Source organism: Mya arenaria, chromosome 13, assembly GCF_026914265.1.
Source record: "Mya arenaria isolate MELC-2E11 chromosome 13, ASM2691426v1".
NCBI lineage: Eukaryota > Metazoa > Mollusca > Bivalvia > Myida > Myidae > Mya > Mya arenaria.
Window position 1 is genome coordinate 469,876 of NC_069134.1, and position 25,672 is coordinate 495,547.

The window sequence follows — 25,672 nt, forward strand, 5'->3', positions numbered from 1 at the left end:
GTCTGTGCTATATTAGATGGTATTTTGTTCCATAAGGAAAAAACAGAAAAGAAGGACTTTAACCCAAAATCTTTGACCTCTGGAACAGCATAAGCCCCAGTAAGGGTAAAAGACCGAAAAATGTCCGTTATATGTCAGAGAAAGAACACTCCGCAGTGTCGAGGTTGTTTTTTTTTCGCTGACATAATGAACAATTTGAGGCGTTTCACTAACTGAAAGGGGCTAGACTCCAGATGATTTGTTTACGATTGAAAAATGTAAAAAAAAACTAGCATAAACTTGACATCATGCTACAGATGAAGCAGTAACATGCATGCTTGTTGCATTTATTATTTTGCTCGGGACCATCTGGTGTCTACCCCTTTAAAGCATATATATATATATATATATATATATATATATATATATATATATATATATATATATATATATATATATATATATATATATATATATATACAAGTTTTGGGGTTTTCCTGTATTAAAGAGAGGAGAACCCAAGCAGTAAATCTTAAGCCAGTCTGAATATACTGTCGTCGGTTGATTTCATCATTGATAACAATTGAATATGATAGAAATCAGCGCACGCTTAATGATTTACAACGATGCTATATCGATTAAATACATGTGTGCCTTCACACACATCGTCATTTCTTAATTATTAAACAAGGTATTTTAAAAAATTATACACCGATATAAAGCTGAACAAATTACCTTTCATTTAATGTAAAATACGCTCATAACAAAAAAATGACATTGAAACGGCGAGTTAAAAAAGCCGTTATATGAAAATCGGCAAAATTTGACCGCCAGTGCAGGTTTAAAAAAAATGTGTGGTCCTACGAAAAATTGTCATAACGTTATATAAATATTATCTAAAATGTTATTATTGCAATTTATACACGGATAAGCTTGGAAAATTTTCTTCCATATAATATAAATCATACCATAGCAAAAAAAAATGATTGGCAAGTTAGTAATGAGGCTTTCTAGTGCAAGACTGGGCGCAGCTTTCCTTAACGCGAAATTACTATGGATTTTCTGTGAACGACTTGTCCCTAAATCTGGTCCGTAGTGTCCCTAAATCTGGTCCGTAATGTCTGGTCCGTAATGTCCATGGTCCGTAGTGTCCGTGACCCAACGACTTGACCGTATGTACAAAAAACTGTTGTCTGCCGCACCCAACAATGAATTGAAATGAAACCGAGAAAAAACGTAAGTTATAGCCAACAGTCGTAACGCAGATCTATTTTGAATATACTTTAATTTATTAATGTATTGGTTTGCGTTCATACGCTTAGTCTATGGTGTTTCGTCCCCGTACATTTTGCGTTTTCAGTATGGTATTGTAATTAACCAAATCCGGACACCATTCGATATTCGGATACTCGTCATGATTACAATATTACATGGTGCCTCCACCGCCTCTCAATTTAAGAGGTGGTGATGTTGAGCATGTTTTTTTTTCTGACAGGGCTTAACACTGGTGTATTTAAAGAACCAGGTTAGGTCTTAAAGGGACTGGCTCATGTTTTAGTCCAAATAATTGTACGTTGACGGATTTTTTTTAGATTTTTGATATGGCAAATCCTTCACGTACAAATTGTTTAGTATCAAAAGTGGGTAGTTGTTCCGATCAGGATTCCGGGTTAAAGCATATAGCGTCTATAAAATATCATAAAAACAAGAAATATTACCAGATAATGTTATTTTATATTAGTTCCGTACACAAAAAAATAAATATCCAACTTATAATTATGAGTTTGACAGCTTTTTTTCATTTCATTCTGTCAAAACATAACGATATATACATGAAGGGCACCTGCAAGGCTTTAGGGCACAGTTTTAAATCACTCGGAACATTTCGGCCATGGCCAAGTTGTTACGATTGTATAACGAGGTCTATCTCGAAGCTTTGTCGGAGGAGGCCGAGCTATTACGATTGTATCGAGTTGTTCCCCTTCGCATAATTGTTGTCTGTGTCAGTCAGCTTTCGTTTTATTGGAAAGGTAAACAACTTGTTTTAATGCATAAAATGCTTGTTTAGTGCAAAATAACATTTCACTTACATGGTAAAATATGAATATAACTCTTTATGATCAATTTCAACCATAAAATACTTCCCTTTAAACAATTTCAATATTTTTAAAACACCCCCGTTTTTTGCACATTCCCGTTTAGACGTTAGGGATTGGAAGAATCCCGTATAACACGTCTATTATTTTAGACTAGCTCATGTTTTAGGACCTAAAAACTAGTTTTTCCAATAAGCTGAAAACACTTAATTTATCATTACTTTACGTTTGATATCAAAAACAATTGTAGCATAAAAATGTGTCTGGTATAAGCAGGGTGCAAACCAACAATGGTCAAGTAAAAAAAATAATAGAACATAGGCGCCTTCACCGCAAGGCCACCAGGACTTATTGAAACATGATGGATATTTTGACTTTTTAACAATATATTGATAACATCACGTTGTAATGTCAATCAACCAATTATGCAACAACAAAGCCTTTAAATTTGAGTGACCGTTAGCGTCAGTAACGCTAATGAAGATTGCGGTCTTCAGACTTATTTGAGCTAATATCATCATTTTCTTAATACCAGTATCTTACTCTCCTATTGATTTGCCACACTTTATTTTGTCATACAAAAAAAGTGCATTTTACAAAAAAATAAGCAAGTACTCTTAACAAATCTTGTGCCCTAAGCCGCTTAACCTTACAACATTAAAAATCACAAAGGGGCTGATGCCCATGGATAAGCCAGTGGACTTGGACAATAAATGAACACCCCTGATTATCTCACTTGGGCCTATGCCAAATGGATAGGCTAGTGTCTTTGTAAAAAGAACATACCCTCCCCTTTTTCATTTTAGAATCATTTTCAGAAATTCTAAAAAGCAAAATTGAAACCATGTATTTGTATGTTAAACATATGTTGATAAGTTAGTATTTTGAGAATAGCGAACCAACTATTGTAGAAAGCTGAATCTTTTTGCTTCACTTTAAACAAATATAATAGGTCCTGAAGGTTTTTTTCTAAGAAAGAAAACATAATCTGAAATTTGCCCATAAAAATGATATAACTGAGCCATTTTAACTATTTGGCTGAAAGGTCAACCAATGCAGCATTGTAATATATACACCCAAGTTTTATACAAAATACACATCATGCTTTAAATTTTCGAATAATATCACAATTAAATGAAAATCCATACGTAGAAAGAACAGACAGACATACCTTCAACGCAATATTTTTAGCTTGACTATTTGAAGAAAAGGTTGGCTATACTCCTCGCCCGGGCGTCAGCGTCAGCATCCGGTTAAAGTTTTAGGGCAAGTTGGGATTTTCACTTATAAGTCCAATACCTTTCATTCAATTGAGTTAATACTTCACACAGTTGTTCAGGGCCATCACATGATGAGGTTAGATAACTCCATATTATTCTTTACACAGATTATGGCCCCTGATTGACTATGAAACTTAGGTTAAAGTTTTAGGGCAGGTTGGGATATTTATTAATAACTTCTATACCCTTCATTCAATTGACTTAATAGTTCACACAATTGTTCATGACCATCACCCAATGAGGTTACATAACTCCATATCCTTAATACAAGTTATGGCCCTGATTGACTTAGGTTAAAGTTTTAGGCAAGTAAAAGTTAAGGGCAAGTTGGAATTTTAATAAAAAAACTATACTTTTCATTCATTGCACTAAATAAAATTCAAAATTATTTACGACCATCTTACAACAAGAAACATAACTCCATTTTAACCCTAAATACAAATTATGTACCTTGATTTTTTATTCTCCAAACGGACACCAAAACTGGTTTCTCCACAGGAAACATGACTAGTGAAATTCAGTAAGCTCTCAGCTTTCATCACAATCAAGCCTTAAGAAATTTGTATGGACTAAACTAAAACAATATATCTGTCTGTTGGTCTGTCCATCAGTCTGCCCATCAGTCAAATTTCCTTGATCACTGAACTATGAACCCTTTTTCAGATACCATACAGGTGCTTTTTAAATTTACACAAGCCTGAGATCAACTGAAATGTCAAATGAAGGCCCAGCCAGTCCATCACCAGCGTATGATTTTACCTACATATTAGAACTCTGTGCAACTGACAAGGCTAACCATCTTTATAATAAACAAAATTAGTCATTTCTAATTAGTATCTTCTGAAATGTTCTATTAAGCCATGTACTTGAGTCTTCATTGTATTAATTGAATGTTCATAAATTTTGATAAAAAATGAACGTTTCATAATTCTCATATACTGTTGCTTGATCAATGGTTAAAACTGTCTCAGACATTTTGAATACCAAAAATTTGTCTTTACTATTTTTGTTCATGTCAATTATTAGCTTGGCAAAAGTTTACCAGACTTGTTTTGTTTGTAATACAGGTTTCGCAAACAGTGTAAATTTACTTATTAAATTTGCTATATGCAAAAGCAAATTATTCATACTATAGAATACATCAATAATCTGTAGAATTCTTTCGTTGCCAGTTCGCCTGACATGGAGGGTCTGGAGGCAGTGGACACTGTCGGGAGTGATGAGGGAGAGCTACCCTCTGACCCCGGGGAGTACACAGAGATTGTTGATGAAGTAACAGAGGACAATGGCTCAGTGGCATCAAGCAGGTATCGGGTAGGTACTCCAGCATGGACTAACACATAGCCTGCATTGTCGGGTAGGTACTCCAGTATTGACTAACACATAGCCTGATTTGTTGGGTAGCATTGTTGGGGTAGGTACTCCAGCATGGACTAACACATAGCCTGCATCGTAGGGTAGGTACTCCAGAATGGACTAACACATAGCCTGCTTTGTCAGGTAGGTACTCCAGCAATTGACTAACACATAGCCTGCATTGTCGGGTAGGAACTCCAACATGAACTAACACATAGCCTGCATTGTCAGGTAGGTACTCCAGCATGGACTAACACGTAGCCTGCATTGTCGGGAAGGTACTCCAGCATGGAATGGTAGGTACTCCAGCATGGACTAACACATAGCCTGCATTGTCGGGTAGGTACTCCAGCATGGACTAACACATAGCCTGCATTGTCGGGTAGGTACTCCAGCATGGACTAACACATAGCCTGCATTGTCGGGTAGGTACTCCAGCATGGACTAACACATAGCCTGCATTGTCGGGTAGGTACTCCAGCATGGACTAACACGTAGCCTGCATTGTCGGGTAGGTACTCCAGCATGGACTAACACATAGCCTGCATTGTCGGGTAGGTACTCCAGCATGGACTTACACGTAGCCTGCATTGTCGGGTAGGTACTCCAGCATGGACTAACACATAGCCTGCATTGTCGGGTAGGTACTCCAGCATGGACTAACACATAGCCTGCATTGTCGGGTAGGTACTCCAGCATGGACTAACACATAGCCTGCATTGTGAAACAGGATTTAGTGTTATTGTTTCATAGCAATAGTGATAAAAATATCAACAATAATAATGGGAGGGTGAAGGTCTTTATGTTGTGGAGTGAGACTGTAATTCATTAAAGATTCCACTTGACTCTCTCAGATTTTCTGTCAGAAAATCAGTTTTGAAGTCCTAAATATATAAAGCAAAAATGTTTGCTAAATAAAAAAATGTTTACTTGAAAAGAAAGATATTAAAAATATATCAAAGCCTTTTCATCCATTCACAGGGTTAGACATTATATAATTCACAAGGAAGTCTGTAATCTTAAATAATGGGGCCATATTACAGAAGCATTTTAACTTAGAATTGTAGTTTTTCCTTAAATTCAACAATATCCTTAACTGTTTTATTTTACTGGTAGACTGTTATGCTTAGTGTAAACTGCAATTAAAATACGGAAACATAATTAAGTTTTCAAAAATGAAAACACCATTTTTAATAATTTAGTTTTTCCAAGATATATAACAATTCCAAATTTTGCACTTCTGTAATACGTACCCTGGTGAACCAGGTAAAGTTCTGGTAGTCTTACACCTTGCATATAGCTGTTTCTTTCATTTCCTAGTTATCCTAGAAATGCATGTAAAAGTATTCAATTTCAGTCTCAGCACCGGTCCACTCATCGTGAACCATCTGAACTTTCCAGTGAGGGACACAGGAAAAGACATAAACACAGGTACATGTAGCCCATACTTTTGTGGACATTATTCATAAGGTTTACTTTATTTTCTTTCCAGTGCACCAGGGCTTCAACTCTGGTTGTCTTCTTCAAGCTTTTATTCTATAGCAGTGTCCATTTGAACAAAGTATGTACCTTTTCATTGAGAAAAGAAGATTTTGCTTTTACGTCTTTTATTGATCTCAATATGTTTTGGGTTACTTAGGCATAAGTGAAATGTCATGATTTCCCATGGGTTAAGTTTGTTTCATACACATGACTATATCAATATGACCAGTATAAGTGTATTTTATTGTAAAACCCATTGCTGTTCCCCTTTCAGACACAGCAGCTCCCACAAGCACAAACACAAGAGGTCACACAGCGGTCACCGAGGTGATGAAGTCGCCGGAGATAGAGAGGTACGAGGAGGGGGGAATGGTGGGAAAGATAAGAAAACACAACAATGGGTCAAATATGACATGTAACTCTGAAAATAGCATAATGCAGTAGTCCATTAATATTTGAAAAGCATAGCAGAACTCAGTGATGAAGTTTAGGCAGGGCATCAATGGTCTGCAATGTTATTGAAATGAAACATGAGGGCTGTCTTTAACAGTAAAGGGAAATTGAAATGTTTTCTATGATTACTTAAAAAATTATTATAACTCATTCATTAGTTACTACACCATAATGTTTTAGTATTTCCATAAATTATGCCATATTAAGATAAATGGTTATTGTTATTATCTAAGCTAAGTATTATTCATGAGATTGGTATACTTGCTGTCCAAAGCCAGCTTTTCCAGCTTTTGAACTTGCCCAAAGCCACTCTCACTTGCCTGAAAAGATTAACATTTTTTACAAAATCTGTTTTCTATATATATATAGGCATTGTTGTTGTTTTTCTTGACCATGAAAAAATATTAAATGAGGTTGGCATGACCATTGCTATTGCTTTTATAAAATGTATTAAGTTTACTTTATTTGAGGTACAAAACCTTGTATCATTTTTGTTGACCCTGTTTGTGGTGAGCGAGACATGGTTGTCACAACGGCAGTGCAATGTATGTGCGTGCGTATGTGATTCCGTATATCAGGACTGAATTATATCCGGGCTGTATCTTGACCATGCATTTATTTATAAGATTTTGAAAAACACGCCATGAAGGCTCATCATGATGAGGTGGTTTTTCGTGCACAAGAACCAGGTCTGTACCTCAAAGGTCACACTTAGAGGTCAAAGGTTGAAATGATCCTTGTCTGGTCCGGGCTGTATCTTGAACATGCATTATAGGCGTAGTGTCGCAGGTTCCATGTATTGTTCACCTATATGTCAGTCATCGAAATTAGACTTTCGGATGAACAAGCCCGAATTCTTATACTATTGCATGGAATCATATTTTTGAACAAGCCCTGCTATTTAAAATTCAGAATTTGAGCAAGCCCGGAAGACATTTTACCATTGAAGGGCTTGCGGGCTTCTGCTAATTTCGACCACTGATATGTTATTCTGTGTTGCAATTGCAAGGAAGAGCATTATTTCCAAGGCTCTTTAAATAGGCTCGACATGTTGCCATTTGCTGTCTAGTTATTTTACTTTGATGTAAAAGTGTTTTTTCTGCATGTTTTAATCTTTAATTTTATTTGCTCATTCGGGCAAGTTAACTGAATTAAACTTGTCCTTTGGCAATTTTATTTGTTCTGGGCTTTAGGCAAGTAGGTTATCCTGAAGACTAGTTCAAATGGCCCCAGTATGTGCAGTTGTAACCTGTGTCCCCCTTTTATGTGTAGATGGAGGATGGGGAGTATGAGGGGGAGGAAGGAGAGTTCCCAGCTACTGGTTACCAAGACGACCTAGGGTCATCCCGCGACAGGAAACGCAAGCGCAAACACTCGTATGAGTTTAGGTAATTATGATAACTATTATGATTTGATAGATAGCAGAAATTGTTATGGTTAGACTAACTCCTATTGTATATTTATATGTCATGCTTTTTTTAAATAACTAAACATGAAATGTAGTTTGATTATTATAAAATTCTATTTTTACATATTTGGTGCTACAGTGAGATCAATTCAGAATATGAAGAATCTCGTCGCAACAAACATGGCCGCCACCACTCCTTAGAAGACCCCAGGGCCATGAAGCGTAAACTAAGAGAACAGGAAATATACGAATATGAAAAGGCCAAGCTTAAGAGAGCCATGAAGGACACTGCAATGTACGAGTATGAAAGAGCAAAGCTCAAAGCTGAAATGAAAGAAAGGGCAATGAGGCAGGCCATCAAGGAACAAGCATACAAAGACGCCTTGAAGGAGCAGGCTTACAGGGAGGCTTTGGAAGAGAAGGCGTACAGGAAAGAGAAGGTGTATAGAGAGGTGATAGGTGACCGGGAATACTTGAAGGAAATGGCTTACAGAGAGGCCATGAAGGAACGGGAGTACCTGAAGGAGAAAGCCTATAGAGAGGCCATGAAAGAGAAGTCTTACAGGAAGACCATGATGGAGCGAGAGTACGGGGCCCGGGGGTATGGTGCAATGGAGGATGACACCTATAGCGTGATGTCTGAACGCTCTGACAGGAGCTACATGTCTGAAAGGGGAAGGGTGAAGAGGGGTCTGAGTGGGGCTGTCCTGATGGAAGAAAGGTCACCGGAGAGGACTTTGAGCTACAGGGATGTGTATGGTGAGAGGGGCTCAATGAAAAGAGGTCGTAGTGGGGCTGTGTTGAAAGATGACTTTGATGACTTAATCTCGGAGAGGAGTTTCCGCAGTGAGAAAGGTGAGAGGATAGCTAGAGGCCGGAGTGGGGCTGTATTGGTGGAAGACAGTGGGGATGAAGGAGCCAAGGTAGAGAGGGGCCGCAGTGGGGCCATCCTGCGGATGGATGATGATCCGGGTGGGAAGATTGCACGGGGAATGAGTGGGGCCATTCTGATAGAGGACGATGGGGAGGAACTGGCACCTCAAAGGGGTCGCAGTGGGGCCTTGCTGCTTGAGGACAGGAGTGGGGGTCAGCATCCCCTTGGTTGGGGCAGAGGGGGACACAAGGACATGAGGTTGGTCTCATTTGTTAATGTATAGATATATAGAGAAAATCTTTCGATTTGATTTTGTTGTAGAACTTAAAATAATTTTACTGATACAATAAATTTCAATATGCTGACATTTTAAAACAAAATGACATTTAAAATCTCTATCCTTCATGAAAAACTCACTAATACTTAATTATAGAACTTGAAAATTTAGAAATAAAATCCGATAAATGTTTTGACAAAATGGCGGTGACTCGCCGAATCTTCTAAAGGGTACTTTTAAACATCTTACAAATGAGGAAAATACTGTAAGTAAGTAAACACTATATAAAGCAAATAAAAATGTTTTGAGATTACAAAACAAATTTTCATTATTAACATTCAACACAAAAACTATCAAATATTGGTCATGAAGTTAAGTATTTGATTTTCTTAGCGCCACTGTATGTTTTTCAAGGACCGTCTGCTTCAAACGAAACACTGTTCTAAAAAGTGTGCCTTGTATTTACATTGCAAGTATCAATTGTTTACTAATGCTTGACAACATATTTCATCAATTCTTCGCTTTTTCTATCGCAATTTAACAAACTTTTAATTATTTGACCAGTGTCTTCTCTGATTGGTTAAAATGGGACGTTTCGATAATTGGATGATAGACGACCCTATTATGTGATTAGGACATTACCGATTATAAATGGCTAAATTAATTTATTTGTAACAACAACAGCATCAAAGATCGACATTGAGAGGTACAACTTCGATGTCTCAGACAAGGAATAATGTGTCATAATGAACAGCAATTAGCACCCTGATTATAAGCGTGAATTACCGTTAATCAGACCCGCAATGATGATGGTCATGTGCCTTAGCACGCACTGATTTGTGACAGATTAGGAAACGTCGACATTGACCAATGTAATACTTTTAGAGCGTAAATTTGTGATAAACAACAATCTGAATGGCCAAAAGGGGCAAGGGGGCGGAAAAAATATGACGGGGTGTAAAAAGGGGCAAGGGGCCAGGGTAAAAAAAGGGCAGGGCGGGCCGCCCTTCCATTCTGCTTTAGCTAAAACACAAAGTCTACTTCTAAGTGTAGAAGAAAGGCTAACAAAAGTGCGCACAATGAGCTATTGATCAAAACCAATTATTTTTCATCATTGACCTCATGGTCGCTTTTGAAGCCTCAATTGGTCTAGAAATGGTTCAGTATTTTTTTGACAATCAAAGAATTAATATGGAACAACATGTGAATCTGCTGTGCAGTTGCACTAGTCACTGGATTTGTTGATGATCGCCTTGTTATGTTACAAAGAGGGAATGATCTAATTGAATGTTAAGCAGGAGAAAAGGCAATTATGAGTTGTTGTTTTAGTGGATTCCAACCAACCATGGAATACATTTGCTTTATAAAGGTATATTTTTTATGCTAAACCTTGCAGATTTATATGCTTTGATATACTTTAAAAAAAAAACGTTTGCAGAGAACCAAGCATACCTCCAGGAATGCCCCCGGGACGAGGTCGAGGTGGATTCCGGGGCCGAGGGGGGTTCAGGGGGAGGGGTAGGGGACAGTGGAACCAGGGTAAGGACTTCTACAACCCACCAGTGGCATCTTCCCAGGCTCAGCCAACCCCAGATGAAGCTTCCCGCTCAAGTAGAATTGGCTCCAACTTTTACAGGATGTAAGTCAAACATAAAAGTCATACACTGTCGTGTTAAATACAAATATGTTCTGAATTGGTTTAGATCTGATCAGTGTCTACAGACAATTTCAATTTTCTCTTTATTCGGGAAAAACTGTTAGCCTACAACAAGACTATAATTATTGCTCCACTTTTCATACTTAGTGCCAAATACATGTCACTATGATGTAGTTCCAGCAAAGCAGCTGGTGTCTTTTGATTGGGAAAAGTGTGTCTTTTTGCTAAAATTTTGCCCAGAAATTAACAAGAATGCTTTAGATATGTGTTCCCAATTATCCAACCTACTTAATTAATGAAGTTGGATATCACTATTCTTAATATACCGGTAATGAAAATTAAGGGCCCTCATTATTCGACTTCTGGTTAAGGTTTTCCATGTAAGCACACATAAGTCAATATCTTAGGAACTACTTGATGTATTGTATTCAAACTTTATGCAATGATACTCAACCATCCAACCTACATGAATATACATGTAAGATAACTCCATTTAGGTAAATTGCAACAGCTGTGACAGCTCCTTTTTTATTGGACTGAAATATAAAATACAAATATTTTTTCAAAACATAAGATTGGGAGTTTTATTTTTGCATATGGGAAAGAAAGTATGTTTAGAAATGGGGTGAATGGATCAGAAAATCGCTGAAAAGTGTGACTTTAAAAGGAGCACTAATGTTAGTGTGAAAATTGAAAAGAATAACTGAAATATTGTTGGGGTTGTTATTGTGCTCCAGTATGTGAGAGCTGGCAAAGTGGCAAGTTGTTCGTCTTAGGAGCCCAATCTTCTAACATTCTCATGGCTTGTCCCTCAGGGAGAGTAAGGAGAAGGTGGAGGTTGATGCCCGTGGTTACCGAGCCCGGAGTCCAGAGAGGATTGACGCCTTCGCCCCAAAGAAACCCAAGTGGAAACCAAAGGATGAAGACGTCAAGTATGTGCTCAATTCAAGAGAGAAAATGTTGCTATTGATGCTTGTGATTATAAAGTGCTCATTCTTAGTAGAAATTTAATATAACTCATTTTCTGTGTTAAAGTGAATACCTTGTCTGCGAAGTATGCCAGAGGATTTTGCATATTGAAATCCACCAATTTGAGCGAGAATTCACCTTTAAATTACCCAGACTGATCAACATGTCTATTTGGAACACAAATTGATTATGATGCTTTGTACCACATCAGATCGTTTAATGTATTTGAAAAGAAGCTATGCTGAATCAAATACCATTAAAAAAGTCCCATTCTACAGGTTGCAGCAGTGTGTGAGGTCGGTGGCTGAGACTGTAGAAGATGATATTGGGGAGGTGTCAGCCTGGGTGAGGTGCTCTGCCGCTGACCTCTACTTCAGCAGGGACAGGCAGGTATGTGAGATGAAGGTGAAAGAACCCTTTGTGATAATCAGTTAAGAATTGAAACCTGTTTGATGTGAGCATTGAATTATAAAGAGTTACTGCTTTGAGCGCCGAATTCTATTGAGATAATGTAATGAGACTTAATTATATGAAGCTAATGCTGTGAGCACTGAATTATGTAAAGCTAATGCTGTGAGCACAGAATTTTATAAACAATGCAGTGAGCACTAAATTCTATAGAGATAATTATGTGAGCACTGAAATATATAGCAATAATTATGTGAGCACTGAAATCTATAGAAATAATTATGTGAGCACTGAAATCTATAGAAATAATTATGTGAGCACTGAAATCTATAGCAATAATTATGTGAGCACTAAAATCTATAGAAATAATTATGTGAGTACTGTATTTTTATAGAGCTACTGCAGTAATCACTGTAGTTCTGGCTTCCATAACTTTAATGTTGATATTTATTTTTTTGATGTTTACAACGCATTAAAGTTATGGCGTAACCCCCATAGTAAAGTCAACCAGAATCAATTGAGTGTGATGATGCAATGCAATCACATGACCATGATGACGTCGATGGATTCTATTTATAGCATCGGATTCACATTGTTCATTTAGTTGAATCCAATTGCAGTAAGGCTGTAAATACCTTTTGATAAGTAAAAACAATTTATTTATTCCAAATTTGTTATTAGTTACTTATTAATTATTCGAAATAGAAAAAATAACAGCAAAATAAACACTAGGTCACATGGGTATTTTCTGAAAACCTTGGTGTCACGTGATTAAATTTGAACACAACTATGACCTAGATAAGGAATGCTTGTAATAGGATTTATTAAAATGCTAAATCAACTATCTTTAAAGCGTTTTTTGGTTTTGAAAATGAGTTTGTGAACTACATTTTACTTCATTAACCTAAGGATACAGCTATTTTGTCTGTACAATGCATACAAGTGAAATAACAGCGTGACATAAAAATGTCACAAATTCTGGTAGGGTTTGGATATGGCGTTCTCTTCAGCGAACATATCCAAAAAGGTAATATATAACGTGTTCGCTGAAGTTCTTTAGCTATAATCACTGAATTCTATTGATGAAATGCTGTAATCACTGAACTCTATAGATAAAATGCTGTGAGCTCTGAATTCTATAGATATGATGCTGTGAGCACTGAATTCTATAGATATAATGCTGTGAGCACTGAATTATATTAATATAATGCCGTGAGCACTGAATTCTATAAATATAATTAATATAATGCCGTGAGCACTGAATTCTATAAATATAATGCTGTGAGCACTGAATTGTATAGATATAATGCTGTGAGCACTGATTTCTATGGATATAATGCTGTGAGCACTGAATTCTATAGATATAATGCCGTGAGCACTGAATTCTATAAATATAATACCGTGAGTACTGAATTCTGTAAATATAATGCATTGAGCACAGAATTCTATGGATATAATGTTGTGAGCACTGAAGTCTATAGATATAATGCTGTGAGCACTGAATTCTATAGATATAATGCTGTGAGCACTGAATTCTATAGATATAATGCCGTGAGCACTGAATTCTATAAATATAATACCGTGAGTACTGAATTCTGTAAATATAATGCCTTGAGCACAGAATTCTATGGATATAATGCTGTGAGCACAGAATTCTATAGATATAATGCTGTGAGCACTGAAGTCTATAGATATAATGCTGTGAGCACTGAATTCTATAGATATAATGCCGTGAGCACTGAATTCTATAAATATAATACCGTGAGTACTGAATTCTGTAAATATAATGCCTTGAGCACAGAATTCTATGGATATAATGCTGTGAGCACTGAAGTCTATAGATATAATGCTGTGAGCACTGAAGTCTATAGATATAATGCTGTGAGCACTGAATTCAATAGATATAATACTGTGAGAACTGAAGTCTATAGAGGTGATGCTATGAGCACTGAATTATAAGTGAGCATTTATTTTGTGTATGTTTTTTTAGAGTTATTGCACATTTGATTATTCTCCTACTTTTTTTTGCCCATTGTTTAACTCCTATACTCTGTTATAATGCGAAGGATGTTATAATGCGAAGGAGATACTGTACTGCATTTGGAGGGGGATATATTGTAGTCTGTGACTGCTCTTATTCTATTAGTTCCTAAATAGAAATGATAACGCATGTGCCTTGCTGTTGGTTTTTTTACTTTAAATACTGTTGTGACTATAGAAATACATGCACTTACACTTATCTAGCAACAAAGCGTATGACATACTTATCTCCCCTTGTAGATGGGTAACATGGTAGCAACAAAGCGTATGACATACTTATCTTCCCTTGTAGATGGGTAACATGGTAGCAACAAAGCGTATGACATACTTATCTCCCCTTGTAGATGGGTAACATGGTAGCAAAAAAGGGTATGACATACTTATCTTCCCTTGTAGACAACATACTTATCTTTCTTGTAGATGTTTAACATGTTAGGGAAAAAGCGTATGAATACTTTTCTTCCTTTGTAGACAGGTAACATGGTAGCGACCAAGCGCATGACAGACCTAGAAGACAAATTTGAAGAAGAGATTGTGGAGCGAGCAGGGAAAGTGCGCGCAACGCAGAAGGCGTACAGGATGGAGCGTAACACACGACCTAACTGGCGTGATGCTCACAAATGCTGTATGTTGTGAACCGATTTTTTTTGTGTGTTATTTTTTTAAGTCAAATAATAAAATTAATGATGTTTTATTTCTCATAATATGTGTGGAATGGGGTTGAGATCTCAAAACAATACTATAAACATGATATTGATCAGGTTTATAATTATGAAATGCAGGTCAACACAATGTTTTAAGTATGGATGTCCATCTGTCCATCACACTTTCTTTTGTGCTCTGTACTTACATTTTCATGAAACTTGGGTCAAATGTTCAACACATGATGACATGATGACATGCAAAACCCATAATATAGATGCAACCACTCCAGGTCAAGGTCACATTTCAAGGTCTAAGGGTTTGGACAGATTTTGTGTCCACTATATCTCCTTAACCCTTGAAGGAATTTTCAAGAAATTTGATTTGAATGGTCACTTCATCAAGAAAACATGCAGAACTCAGATTACAGGCGTCAAGGTCAAATTTTCAGTTTAAGGTTTGTGTCATAGGTTTCATATCCATTCCATATCTCCTTGAATGATTTTCATTAAACTTGGGTAATTTGTTAGCCATAGTTGCACAACATTCAGAAGGATTCTCATGAAACTTGTTGATGGTTTGCTTCTATATTCCAAGTCAGACTTTTGCTGACTACCTTGAGAACATGACTACCAAAAGAATATAGTAATTCAGTACATTATGAATACAAATAGCAGACATTGTCTGTCTGTTACACAGCAACACAACATCAGCAATCTGCTCCATATCTCCCAACATTACATGAAGTGAAAAAAGTCTGAGACAAGCATGGTGGGAGACATGTATCTGTTTTTGTTTCCAAATCAACCATCTTTTTTTTTCTTTGTGTTTTTTCTGATGAAAAATGATGATGTTGTTATTGGTGGAATTAATTGCAATCTGTAACACTGAAACAACCTTTTTCCTTTTTATGATATGCCTAAAATGGATATAAAGTGACAAAGATTTGTAGTTTTTCAGAAAACCCTATTTATATTGGAAAATTTGTAAATTACGCTTTTGAATTGTGTCCCAGCCCTGTGTGCGCTGATGTTTGATCTAGAAGTGAGAGCAGTCTACTATTTCAAAACAGGGATTTTTTTTTTAATTTATGAATAAATCTCTATAAAGCCTTTTTGATCTTGTTTGTACATTTTAGAAAAAAACAACATTATGATTAGGGATGGAAACCGGATACCAAATCGGTATCCGGATATTCGTATCAAGTATTCGAATACTATCCGGATACTTGTATCAAATTGTTTTCATAATAAGTAAATTTCCTATTATATGTCACCAACCTGTTATTTGACATAATTGTCCACTTAATTTATAAATCGTCATATGGCAATTTCATTTTTTCATTCATTCTTTCTCAGTCTTAATAATTTATTAGGTTATAATCAAAGCTAAACAACTCATTTTACGTCATAAAACTCATGATGAATACCACATAAACACCTCGCGAATTTGATAGTCACTTCGGCCGATGTGGTTGCTTGGTTACTGCCACGTGCTTTCGAGTTTGTTATTTATCAGCAGGTTTCATGTTAAATGACGCTTTGATTATTTGATAGTCGATTGTAATTTTATTTCATTACATTGTTTGATTTAATGCAATACCTACAATTTCTGCGGTGTTTTGTAATGAAGGATATAATTGCGGAAAAGATAAGAAGACAAAAAGACAATCTGATTTTTCTTTATTTACATGCGTGTACTTTTTTATTTATCAATAAACTAAACATGGATTAATGATCAATCCGTTTAATATCAACTAGTGCCAATTAGTGTCAATTAAGCACATCTGAGATCATAAAACAACACTTGTCATTGTAAACAAGGTCATTGAACTTCACAGGGTGCTGCACAAGGACACAATATCACGCCTTGTGCAAACACCCAATTAGTCCTTAGCAGACGATTTGTGACACATACCCGCTTCGCGACAGACACTGTTGATCTCCTGAAATATTTCATCTGAAAAGTTTTATAACAATTGCTATGTCTCTGCTAAGCTATTTCATTGAAATTTTAATTCTTAACGAATATTCGAATACCCATTTTGGTATCCGAATACTTGCGTGATATCCGGATATCTGGATACTCGGATATTCGCTTCCATCCTTACTTATGATGCATTTCCACGGATGTATTTATACTCTTGTTTTCTCCGTCAGCCAAGGGTCAGTGTGGGCAGGCCGGCTGTCCGAAAGCCAAGAAGGAAGGATCAGACTCCAGTTCTGACAGTGGGAGTGGGAGTGGGAGTGGCACAGATTCTGACTCTGACAACGACATGCCATCCAAGGAGCTGCAGTACAAGATCAACAATCCGTACAGGATGCACAAGGAGATCTGGTACAACGAACCGAAAGAGGTGAGTTTGTGGGAGGGGTGGGGGGGGATGGTCTATAGGATTTATACTTACGAGGAGATTGCAATCACAACTTTTGTGTGTAGATATAACATATATTGCATAATGAATAAGCTCTCATTGAAGTATATGGATTGTTTTACTTGTTGAACACAGTGTTAATGTGAAATGTATTAATTGGTACTTCTTCGTCAGAATGAAAGTTCGTAGAGATTTTTAAAATGTTGCTTTAAACAATAATTTTCATCTCAATAATGTGACATAGTTTAAGAATTTATGAAGTGATTCATTTACATAGTGGTTGGATAGCTTGACTTCAAATTCAATAATGAAGCATTGATTTAGCCAAATAAATCAATGTCTTATTCATGTCAATTTATTGTAAGGTGTTCTATGTATATATTTATGTTCCAGTTGAATGATGGTCCATTGTGTCGATGTAGCTTGAAGGCCCGGAAATTTGGAATTCGGCACGACATCTACCCTGGAGAGGAGGTAGGCTTGATGGAAACATGGTGCAAAAAAGGCAACATGGAGCAAAAATGGCCACATGAAGTTAAAATGCCGACATTGGGCAAAATTGTCCTCAGGGAGTGAAATATATCAGGGAGTAAAAATGGCCACATGCAGCAAAATTGTTTTCAAGGTGTACTGAGTTAAAATAGCCACAGGGAGTGAAAATTGCCACAGGAAGTAAAAATGACCACAGGGAGTTAAATGGCAACAGGGAGTAAAAATGGCTGCAGGGAGATAAAATGGCCACAAGGAGTGAAAATGGCCACAGGTAGTTAGAATGGCCACAGGTAATTAGAATGGCCACAGGTAGTTAGAATGGCCACAGGTAATTAGATTGGCCACAGGTAATTAGAATGGCAACAGGTAGTTAGAATGGTCACAGGGAGTTAGATTGGGAACAGGGAGTAAAAATGGCCATTGGGAGTAAAAACTTTTTTATTTTGCGTAGATTGCAATATATTTTTAACTTCTTTACAAGTACTTTTAAATGATCATTTACAGAACTGAAAAAGACTTAAATCACCTTCATTTTAGTTTGTAATTCACAGTACAGTTTTGAGTTGCAGATTATCACAGTACACCTGATTGAAGATATCTGATGTACATGTTTGCTGATATGCCATCTATCACTAGCAACGCCAGTTGAATATTACTTCTGTATTGCAGCCGATCCCGAAGTGTGACCCCAGCAGTAATAACCTGGATAAGCTTCATCACTACAAGATCACCATCTCACCAACAACAAATTTTAAGGTAGTTGTTATCACATCTTTTGTCTTAAAAGCAATATCAGCTTCAACTTTTAGCTTGAGAACTTATCTCAGAAATACTCTGAGCAGCACATGTTGATATATATTTATTTCAGTTATATTTATTATGGCACTGGGCTTAGAATTTTGCCTACATAACTCATACATAGGGTTATTGCCACCACCCCATAAAGCCAATAAGAACATTCATGTGGTGCCCGGGATTCAACATGCTACATGTTATATTTGATATATAGCCCACATATGAATGAAGAAATAGAGTGGTTGGGAAACACTATTGTACTTGTTTGTGTAGGTACCCGTACAAGAATAAACTGTAGTTAGCCTTAAATGTTTGGGAAATCTCTCTTTTTACATGTTAAAACTCTCTGACTGACTCCTAACATACTTTCCTGCAGCAAATTGTATAAAACTGTTATAAGTTATCCACAGGTTATCTATTGGTTCGTTTAAAGGCAATTTGATTGTTCAACAGTAATTATTGGACTGATACTGACCAATCAATTAACATTTTGGCTCGCTAATGATGTTTTACTAGTACACGTACCTGGATCATGTATCACGTAAAAGCATTTCACAGCCCCTGTAATGTCAAGTTACAACTTACCCATGTGATGCTTGTGTTAATTTATTTACAGAGTGAGCATCCAACAGTTGTCATGTTTGACGGCCATGAATACACATTTGAAGGATTCTCCATATTTGTGCATGAAAAACTGCCCAAGGTTAGCTGAAGCATATTTCAGATCAGTATTAGCTTTAGATTTTATGGGAATAACTCAATAAATATAGATAGCAGTTCTATTTTTTGTATTACTTGATTTATAGATACACACTTATTTAGAATGATATCCAACTTCATTTTCAAGGTCTTTTCTGTAATTATATTTTAATTGTATAACATAGATTGAAGATTTATTGTGCCTCCAGCCCATACATGTGTAAGGTTGGTATATTACTGTGTCAAGTCAACATTTCCTGTTTCAGTTGCCAGAGATGCAGATTATCCGGTTTAACCATATGTATACGCTGCACTTGATTGAGGAACCTGTCCCCGAGGTAAGAAACGTTGTGCCTGTCTTTGTTGTACAGGTTTAATGTACATGATTATGTACGTTATACCCATTGGATTAGTTAATATGGAAAGTCTAATCAGTTGCTTAATCCTGAAATCAGGATTAAGAGTTTTAACCTTAGACTATTGAAGTTGTACAGATGTGATTTTTGCTCGGACATTTGCATCAAAACTGTAGGAAGTACCTTGAAATGAACATAAATGACTTAAAATCCCTTTCTTCCATTCAGTGTATATTTGAATTTTTTTTTTTTGAAACAGGTAAAAAGCAAATATTTTATTTCATCAAATCAACCTTCCGGTATGTCAGATAAATGAATAAAATTCAATGTCAATTTTTTGCTTACATCACCCAGAACTTCTCCGTGCGTAGCCTGGATCTGCTCACTAAATACGTATTTGACGAGATATTGGAGCTTGTGGACATCGATTGGAAGGGGCAGAACGCCACAGACGAGCACTGCCGTAGATTCCATGTGTTTCCAAGGTTTTCCAGGCCTTTCCCAGGTATGGCTGGTTGTGTAGCTATGGCTGAATGATAGCTATGGCTGGTTAGGTAGCTATGGCTGGTTAGATAGCTATGGCTGGTTGGGTTGCTGTGGCTGGTTAGATAGCTATGGCTGGTTGGGTAGCTGTCGCTGGTTAGGTAGCTATGGCTGGTTGGGATATTATGACAGGTTGGGTAGCTATGGCTGGTTGGGTAGCTGCAACTGGTTGGGTAGCTGTGGCTGGTTAGGTAGCTATGGCTGGTTGGGATATTATGCCAGGTTGGGTAGCTATGGCTGGTTAGGAAGCTGTGGCTGGTTAGGTAGCTATGGCTGGTTGGGATATTATGACAGGTTGGGTAGCTATGGCTGGTTGGGTAGCTGCAACTGGTTGGGTAGCTGTGGCTGGTTAGGTAGCTATGGCTGGTCGGGATATTATGACAGGTTGGGTAGCTATGGCTGGTTGGGTAGCTGCAACTGGTTGGGTAGCTATGGCTGGTTAGGTAGCTATGGCTGGTTGGGATATTATGACAGGTTAGGTAGCTATGGCTGGTTGGGTAGCTGTGGCTGGTTAGGTAGCTATGGCTGGTTGGGTATCTGTGACTGGTTGGGTAGCTGTGGCTGGTTAGGTAGCTATGGCTGGTTGGGTAGCTGTGACTGGTTAGGTAGCTATGGCTGGTTGGGTAGCTGTGCATGGTTTGGTAGCTATGGCTGGTTAAATTTTATTTTTTTTATTCAGTTATCAACAAAACAATATCAATACAGAACTGACTATAGTTAACATATACTAGATAGTTTCAAAAACATGTTGTAGAGTTTATAATGTAACAAAGTTATGTTCGATATTATACTGTAATGCTTTTTTAGTTGAAAAAGGAGGTTGTGCGAAAAAAAAGAAAGAAAAAAAAGAAAAATACTAAGACAACTTGAAAAAAGACGTTTTTGAGAGACATACTGGTGTTCTAAGTTTGATGTTTTACGATAAAAATGCCCATTTATTTATATGGACAGGGTTAAATAGCTATGACTGGTTGGGTAGCTATGGCTGGTTGGTTAGTCATGGCTGGTTGGGTAGCAATGGCTGGTTGGGAAGCTAAGGCTGGTTGGTTAGCAGTGGATGGTTGGGTAGCTATGGTTGGTTGGATAGCTATGGCTGGTTGGGTAGCTGTGGCTGGTTGGGTAGCTATGACAGGTTGGGAAGGTATGGCTGGTTGGGTGGCTATGGCTGGTTGGGTAGCTATGACAGGTTGGGTAGCTATGGCTGATTGGGTAGCTATGGCTGGTTGGGTAGCTATGACAGGTTGGGTAGCTGTGGCTGGTTGGGTAGCTGAGGCTGTTTGGGTAGCTATGGCTGGTTGGGTAGCTATGGCTGGTTTGGATATTATGACAGGTTGGGTAGCTATGGCTGGTTGGGTAGCTATGCCAGGTTGGGTAGCTATGGCTGGTTGGGTAGCTGTGGTTGGTTGGATAGCTGTGGCTGGTTGGGTGGCTATGGTTGGTTGGATAGCTTTGGCTGGATGGGTAGCAGTGGCTGGTTAGGTAGCAATGGCTGGTTGGGTTGCTATGGCTAGTTAGAAAGCTACATGCATTTGGGAAGCTAGATTTTTAAAACTGAATCGACTATCACTTCAGCAAGAGAATGATTTATAAGTGTCTTCTGTTAGTACACTTGTAAACTGTTTGTTAACATAACATGGCAAAAAGGTGTTGTCAATGCAATGCCACCTGATATCTGAATTCTGATTGTCTAAAGATGTGATAGTTTCCACTTTTATTACACCTGTACTTATCTTCCTGCAGAGAATGGTAAGGAGCTGTTGTCTATGAATGATGTGATGTTGTACCTCATGAAGATATGTAAGCCCCTTGTCGACAAGAAGGATCTGCCCTTCCTCCTCACGCTCGAGAACTCTGAGTGGAACAAGTTTGTGGACAGCTTCCGGCACGTGATCGTCACCTGGCCAGGCATGGTATGTGGAGCAATAATATAGCACAATGTTTAAAAGTCAACATCGTTTTATGGGGATAAGTCTACATTCATGCACTACAAGCTGTTGTAAAACATGTTTTATGTTCCCATTCCACCTTTCATTTTCAACCTTCATAAAACATTTACTTCTCCTTCACCTCCCTCCAACTTAAAGAATTGAACAGAAAATTACGCCGCTGATGACATTGGTGATTTCTTCCGTTAGCTATATTTATGCTATTTAGAATAAACTACTGGTTTCTTTTTTCTGGCATAACTCTATGCATATAATTACGTTCATAGGAACGTGGAGTAACGCCAGGGCTTTTTCTGCTCATTTTGGGAAAAAGACCCTTGACATTTTTTGGAAACTTGCGTCCCGAAATATGCCGAAATGGAGAATTTTACAGTCAAAAGAACAAGCTTTCCAGTTTCCTGCGAATGAGAAATAATTAGATATTAGTTTCTTTTCTCTTTCAAAATACCTGAAAAGGCTGAAATATCAATTGCAATAAATCATGACAGATAATGTTTCATACTGATCTCTAATGTGATGAAAATCAACGATTTCTGAATTCAATTACCCCCACTTTATATAGTTGATTATGATGTTGAATGAACCAGTACAGGTAAAAAGTCATTCCTAAAAAAAATATATATATAAATATTTTTACTTTTGATTTTGATTTTTTTCTAAATATTGGGAAAAATATCTTATATTTTGCTTTGGGAATGGGTCCTAAATGCTTATGTAAGGCTGTAAGAAAACTGTCCCTGGCACTGTTTTGCTGACAAAATTGTACAGTGTATATGTACGTAGCTCCTTTGATTATGATAAATACATGTATCGACTGCAGAATTACATTGCTTTATTCAGATTTTTTATCATTCATTCTTGCCAAGAATGCTGATGTGACTGATGATATTGATTTGGAACAAACAATAATATGCCTGAGGTGTCTTGTACTTTCAGAGGCCAAGCTCTATTCGTATTGACCAGCTGGACAGGACAGAGTGTAAACGTGACCCGACAGGGAAAACTTTCCCGGACATTGTCCACCATGGGGTGAGGCCCTCCCAGCTCAGCTACGCTGGAGACCCTATGTTAGTTTTAGAGATGGTTATTACAGTAGATTCGAGAACTTTTGTTCATATATTGAAAATCTAGCAATTTTTTTTTAGATTTTGACATTGCCTATTTAATCAAAAAGTCAACAGTTAATCAGTCGAAACCAATCATAATGCCAAAAACCAAACTCTTTGTGAAATAGTTAAAATCAAGCTACAATACGTTATCCATGAAAGAAGGTACACAGAGTCAGAGCATATGTTTAACAGGTACAAGAAGACGTTCCGTGCATACATGAAATATCGTCATATCCTGTGGACAAGGGCCAAGGTCACAGATAAGGACAAGGAAAAACTAGAGGAGTTTGAGGCTGAGCTGGAGAAAATACGATCTAAATAGTAGGTGGACAGGTATATCTAAACAGGTGGATGGGGTACTAAAAACTAAATCTAAATAGTAGGTGGACTGAGAAAATATAATATACAATCTAAAAAATTGGTGGACTAAGAAAAATAAAACCTTATTAGTAGGTGAACTGAGAAAACACAATCTAAATAGTAGATGGACTGAGTAAATACAGTCTTAATAGTAGGTGGACTGAGAAAATACAATATCAATAGTAGTTGAACTGAGGAAATACAATCTTAATTGTAGATGGACTGAGAAAATACAATCTTAATAGTAGATGGACTGAGTAAATACAGTCTTAATAGTAGGTGGACTGAGAAAATACAATATTAATAGTAGTTGAACTGAGGAAATACAATCTTAATTGTAGATGGACTGAGTAAATACAGTCTTAATAGTAGGTGGACTGAGAAAATACAATATCAATAGTAGTTGAACTGAGGAAATACAATCTTAATTGTAGATGGACTGAGAAAATACAATCTTAATAGTAGATGGACTGAGTAAATACAGTCTTAATAGTAGGTGGACTGAGAAAATACAATATTAATAGTAGGTGAACTGAGGAAATACAATCTTAATAGTTGATGGACTGAGAAAATACAATTTTAATAGTAGATGGACTGAGAAAACACAATCTAAATAGTTTATGGACCGAGAAAATACAAACTTAATAGCAGATGGACTGAGAAAATAAAAACTTTAAAAGTAGGTGGACTGAGAAAATAAAATCTTCATAGTTGGTGGACTGAGAAAATAAAATCTTTATAGAAGGTGGACTGAGATATTACAATCTTAATAGTAGGTGGACTGAGGAAATATGTAGAGCGTAGTATATAGAATAAGATGCACGAGTCACGTTTATTATTTATTTTAAAAGCATGAAACAACAGTTGCCAGATAAGGAAAGTTTATGTCAGAAATCTTTTGAAAAAATGTTTTGCTGGCTTATCATAGAAAGAGATTTGATTATTAGCAAAGTAATAAGTTAGTTCTATGCTGTATTTTCTTGGAGGATTACTGTTTATTTGATGACATTATTGCAATAACACATGTAATGTTAAAATGTGTCATTGACAAATTATCTTCACTTTCACCAGCAATATGAAGAGAGAGGTGACATCAGACATAGACAGTGAGGGCTTTCTTCTCACAGGGATTAGAGCCGATATCTGCCAGGTATGACATATACAATTATTATTGTAAAGAGAAAGAATTATTTCACACTGCTTGATATGAATAAAATCATCATCAAAATAATTCTTGCTGATGGTTAAGTGACTGATAGGAAATTTCTTTTCCCAAGATTACAATTAGAACATTGTAGTTGCTCAAACATGTTCCTTTTCCAGTGGTTGGTTCTCTCTCAGTTTGCAGTACTCCCTGATACTGCCAGTGATTGGTTCTCTCTCTGTTTGTAGTGCGCCCTGTTACTGCCAGTGATTGGTTCTCTCTCTGTTTGTAGTGCGCCCTGTTACTGCCAGTGATTGGTTCTGTTTCTTTTTGTAGTATGCCCTGCTACTGCCCGTGCTGTTTAACCACATCCGGTTCCACTCGTGCCTTAATGTCCTGCAGTCCAACATTGGCTATTTCTTCAAGGACATCTCTTTGCTCCAGGTAACAAGGATGACATAGCTTCATTTACATCACATTTACTTTGTAGAACTAACATGTAGATCAAACATTGTTAGTTCTTCATACATATTTGATAATGATAAGCTGTAGTGGAAGAATTGCCTCAGTTTACTAACGAAATCATAACTCAAACTCCGTGTGGAGATCAACGAAAACAGCCTTCTCGATATTTTCTAGAAGGGATGCAAACGAATATTCAAATATTCGAATATTCGATCAAACTTTGGTATTCGAATGTCAAAATCGGTATTCGAATATTCGATGTTTTGAATAAATATAACAATAAACCTTTTGCCTGCAACCCTGTTATTGTGTTTAAAGTTTGTTTGTCTTGTTTATACAACGATTGGCCTATACTGCCAGAGGTGTGAATGTGATGACAATACACTAAACACGCGTCATACAGTGTATGTCATTTAGGGACATATCGTCAGGTACTATGTAAGTCCCCTTAATTTTACAATTACTGGC

General features: G+C 37.0%; 1 protein-coding gene across 2 annotated transcripts in view; it reads left to right on the forward strand.

Annotated features, from left to right (window-relative positions):
- Positions 1-1,158: 1,158 nt before the first annotated feature.
- LOC128214277 (ribonuclease 3-like) overlaps positions 1,159-25,672 on the forward strand; it is a 36,916-nt gene continuing 12,402 nt past the window's right edge. Inside the window, exons 1-22 of one of the 2 annotated variants that reach the window (XM_052920663.1) lie at positions 1,162-1,215; positions 4,019-4,102; positions 4,528-4,669; positions 6,069-6,142; positions 6,468-6,546; positions 7,919-8,034; positions 8,194-9,186; positions 10,644-10,844; positions 11,678-11,794; positions 12,110-12,221; positions 14,751-14,904; positions 17,081-17,277; positions 17,689-17,769; positions 18,457-18,543; positions 19,199-19,285; positions 19,548-19,619; positions 19,992-20,142; positions 21,921-22,090; positions 23,063-23,193; positions 23,428-23,556; positions 24,667-24,745; positions 25,076-25,183. In XM_052920663.1, coding sequence (XP_052776623.1) covers positions 4,068-4,102; positions 4,528-4,669; positions 6,069-6,142; positions 6,468-6,546; positions 7,919-8,034; positions 8,194-9,186; positions 10,644-10,844; positions 11,678-11,794; positions 12,110-12,221; positions 14,751-14,904; positions 17,081-17,277; positions 17,689-17,769; positions 18,457-18,543; positions 19,199-19,285; positions 19,548-19,619; positions 19,992-20,142; positions 21,921-22,090; positions 23,063-23,193; positions 23,428-23,556; positions 24,667-24,745; positions 25,076-25,183 — 3,315 coding nt within the window. In that variant the 5' untranslated portion in view covers positions 1,162-1,215; positions 4,019-4,067. Of the gene's footprint in view, positions 1,216-4,018; positions 4,103-4,527; positions 4,670-6,068; positions 6,143-6,467; positions 6,547-7,918; positions 8,035-8,193; positions 9,187-10,643; positions 10,845-11,677; positions 11,795-12,109; positions 12,222-14,750; positions 14,905-17,080; positions 17,278-17,688; positions 17,770-18,456; positions 18,544-19,198; positions 19,286-19,547; positions 19,620-19,991; positions 20,143-21,920; positions 22,091-23,062; positions 23,194-23,427; positions 23,557-24,666; positions 24,746-25,075; positions 25,184-25,672 lie in introns of both variants that reach the window. The other variant, XM_052920664.1, reaches the window with a different exon arrangement.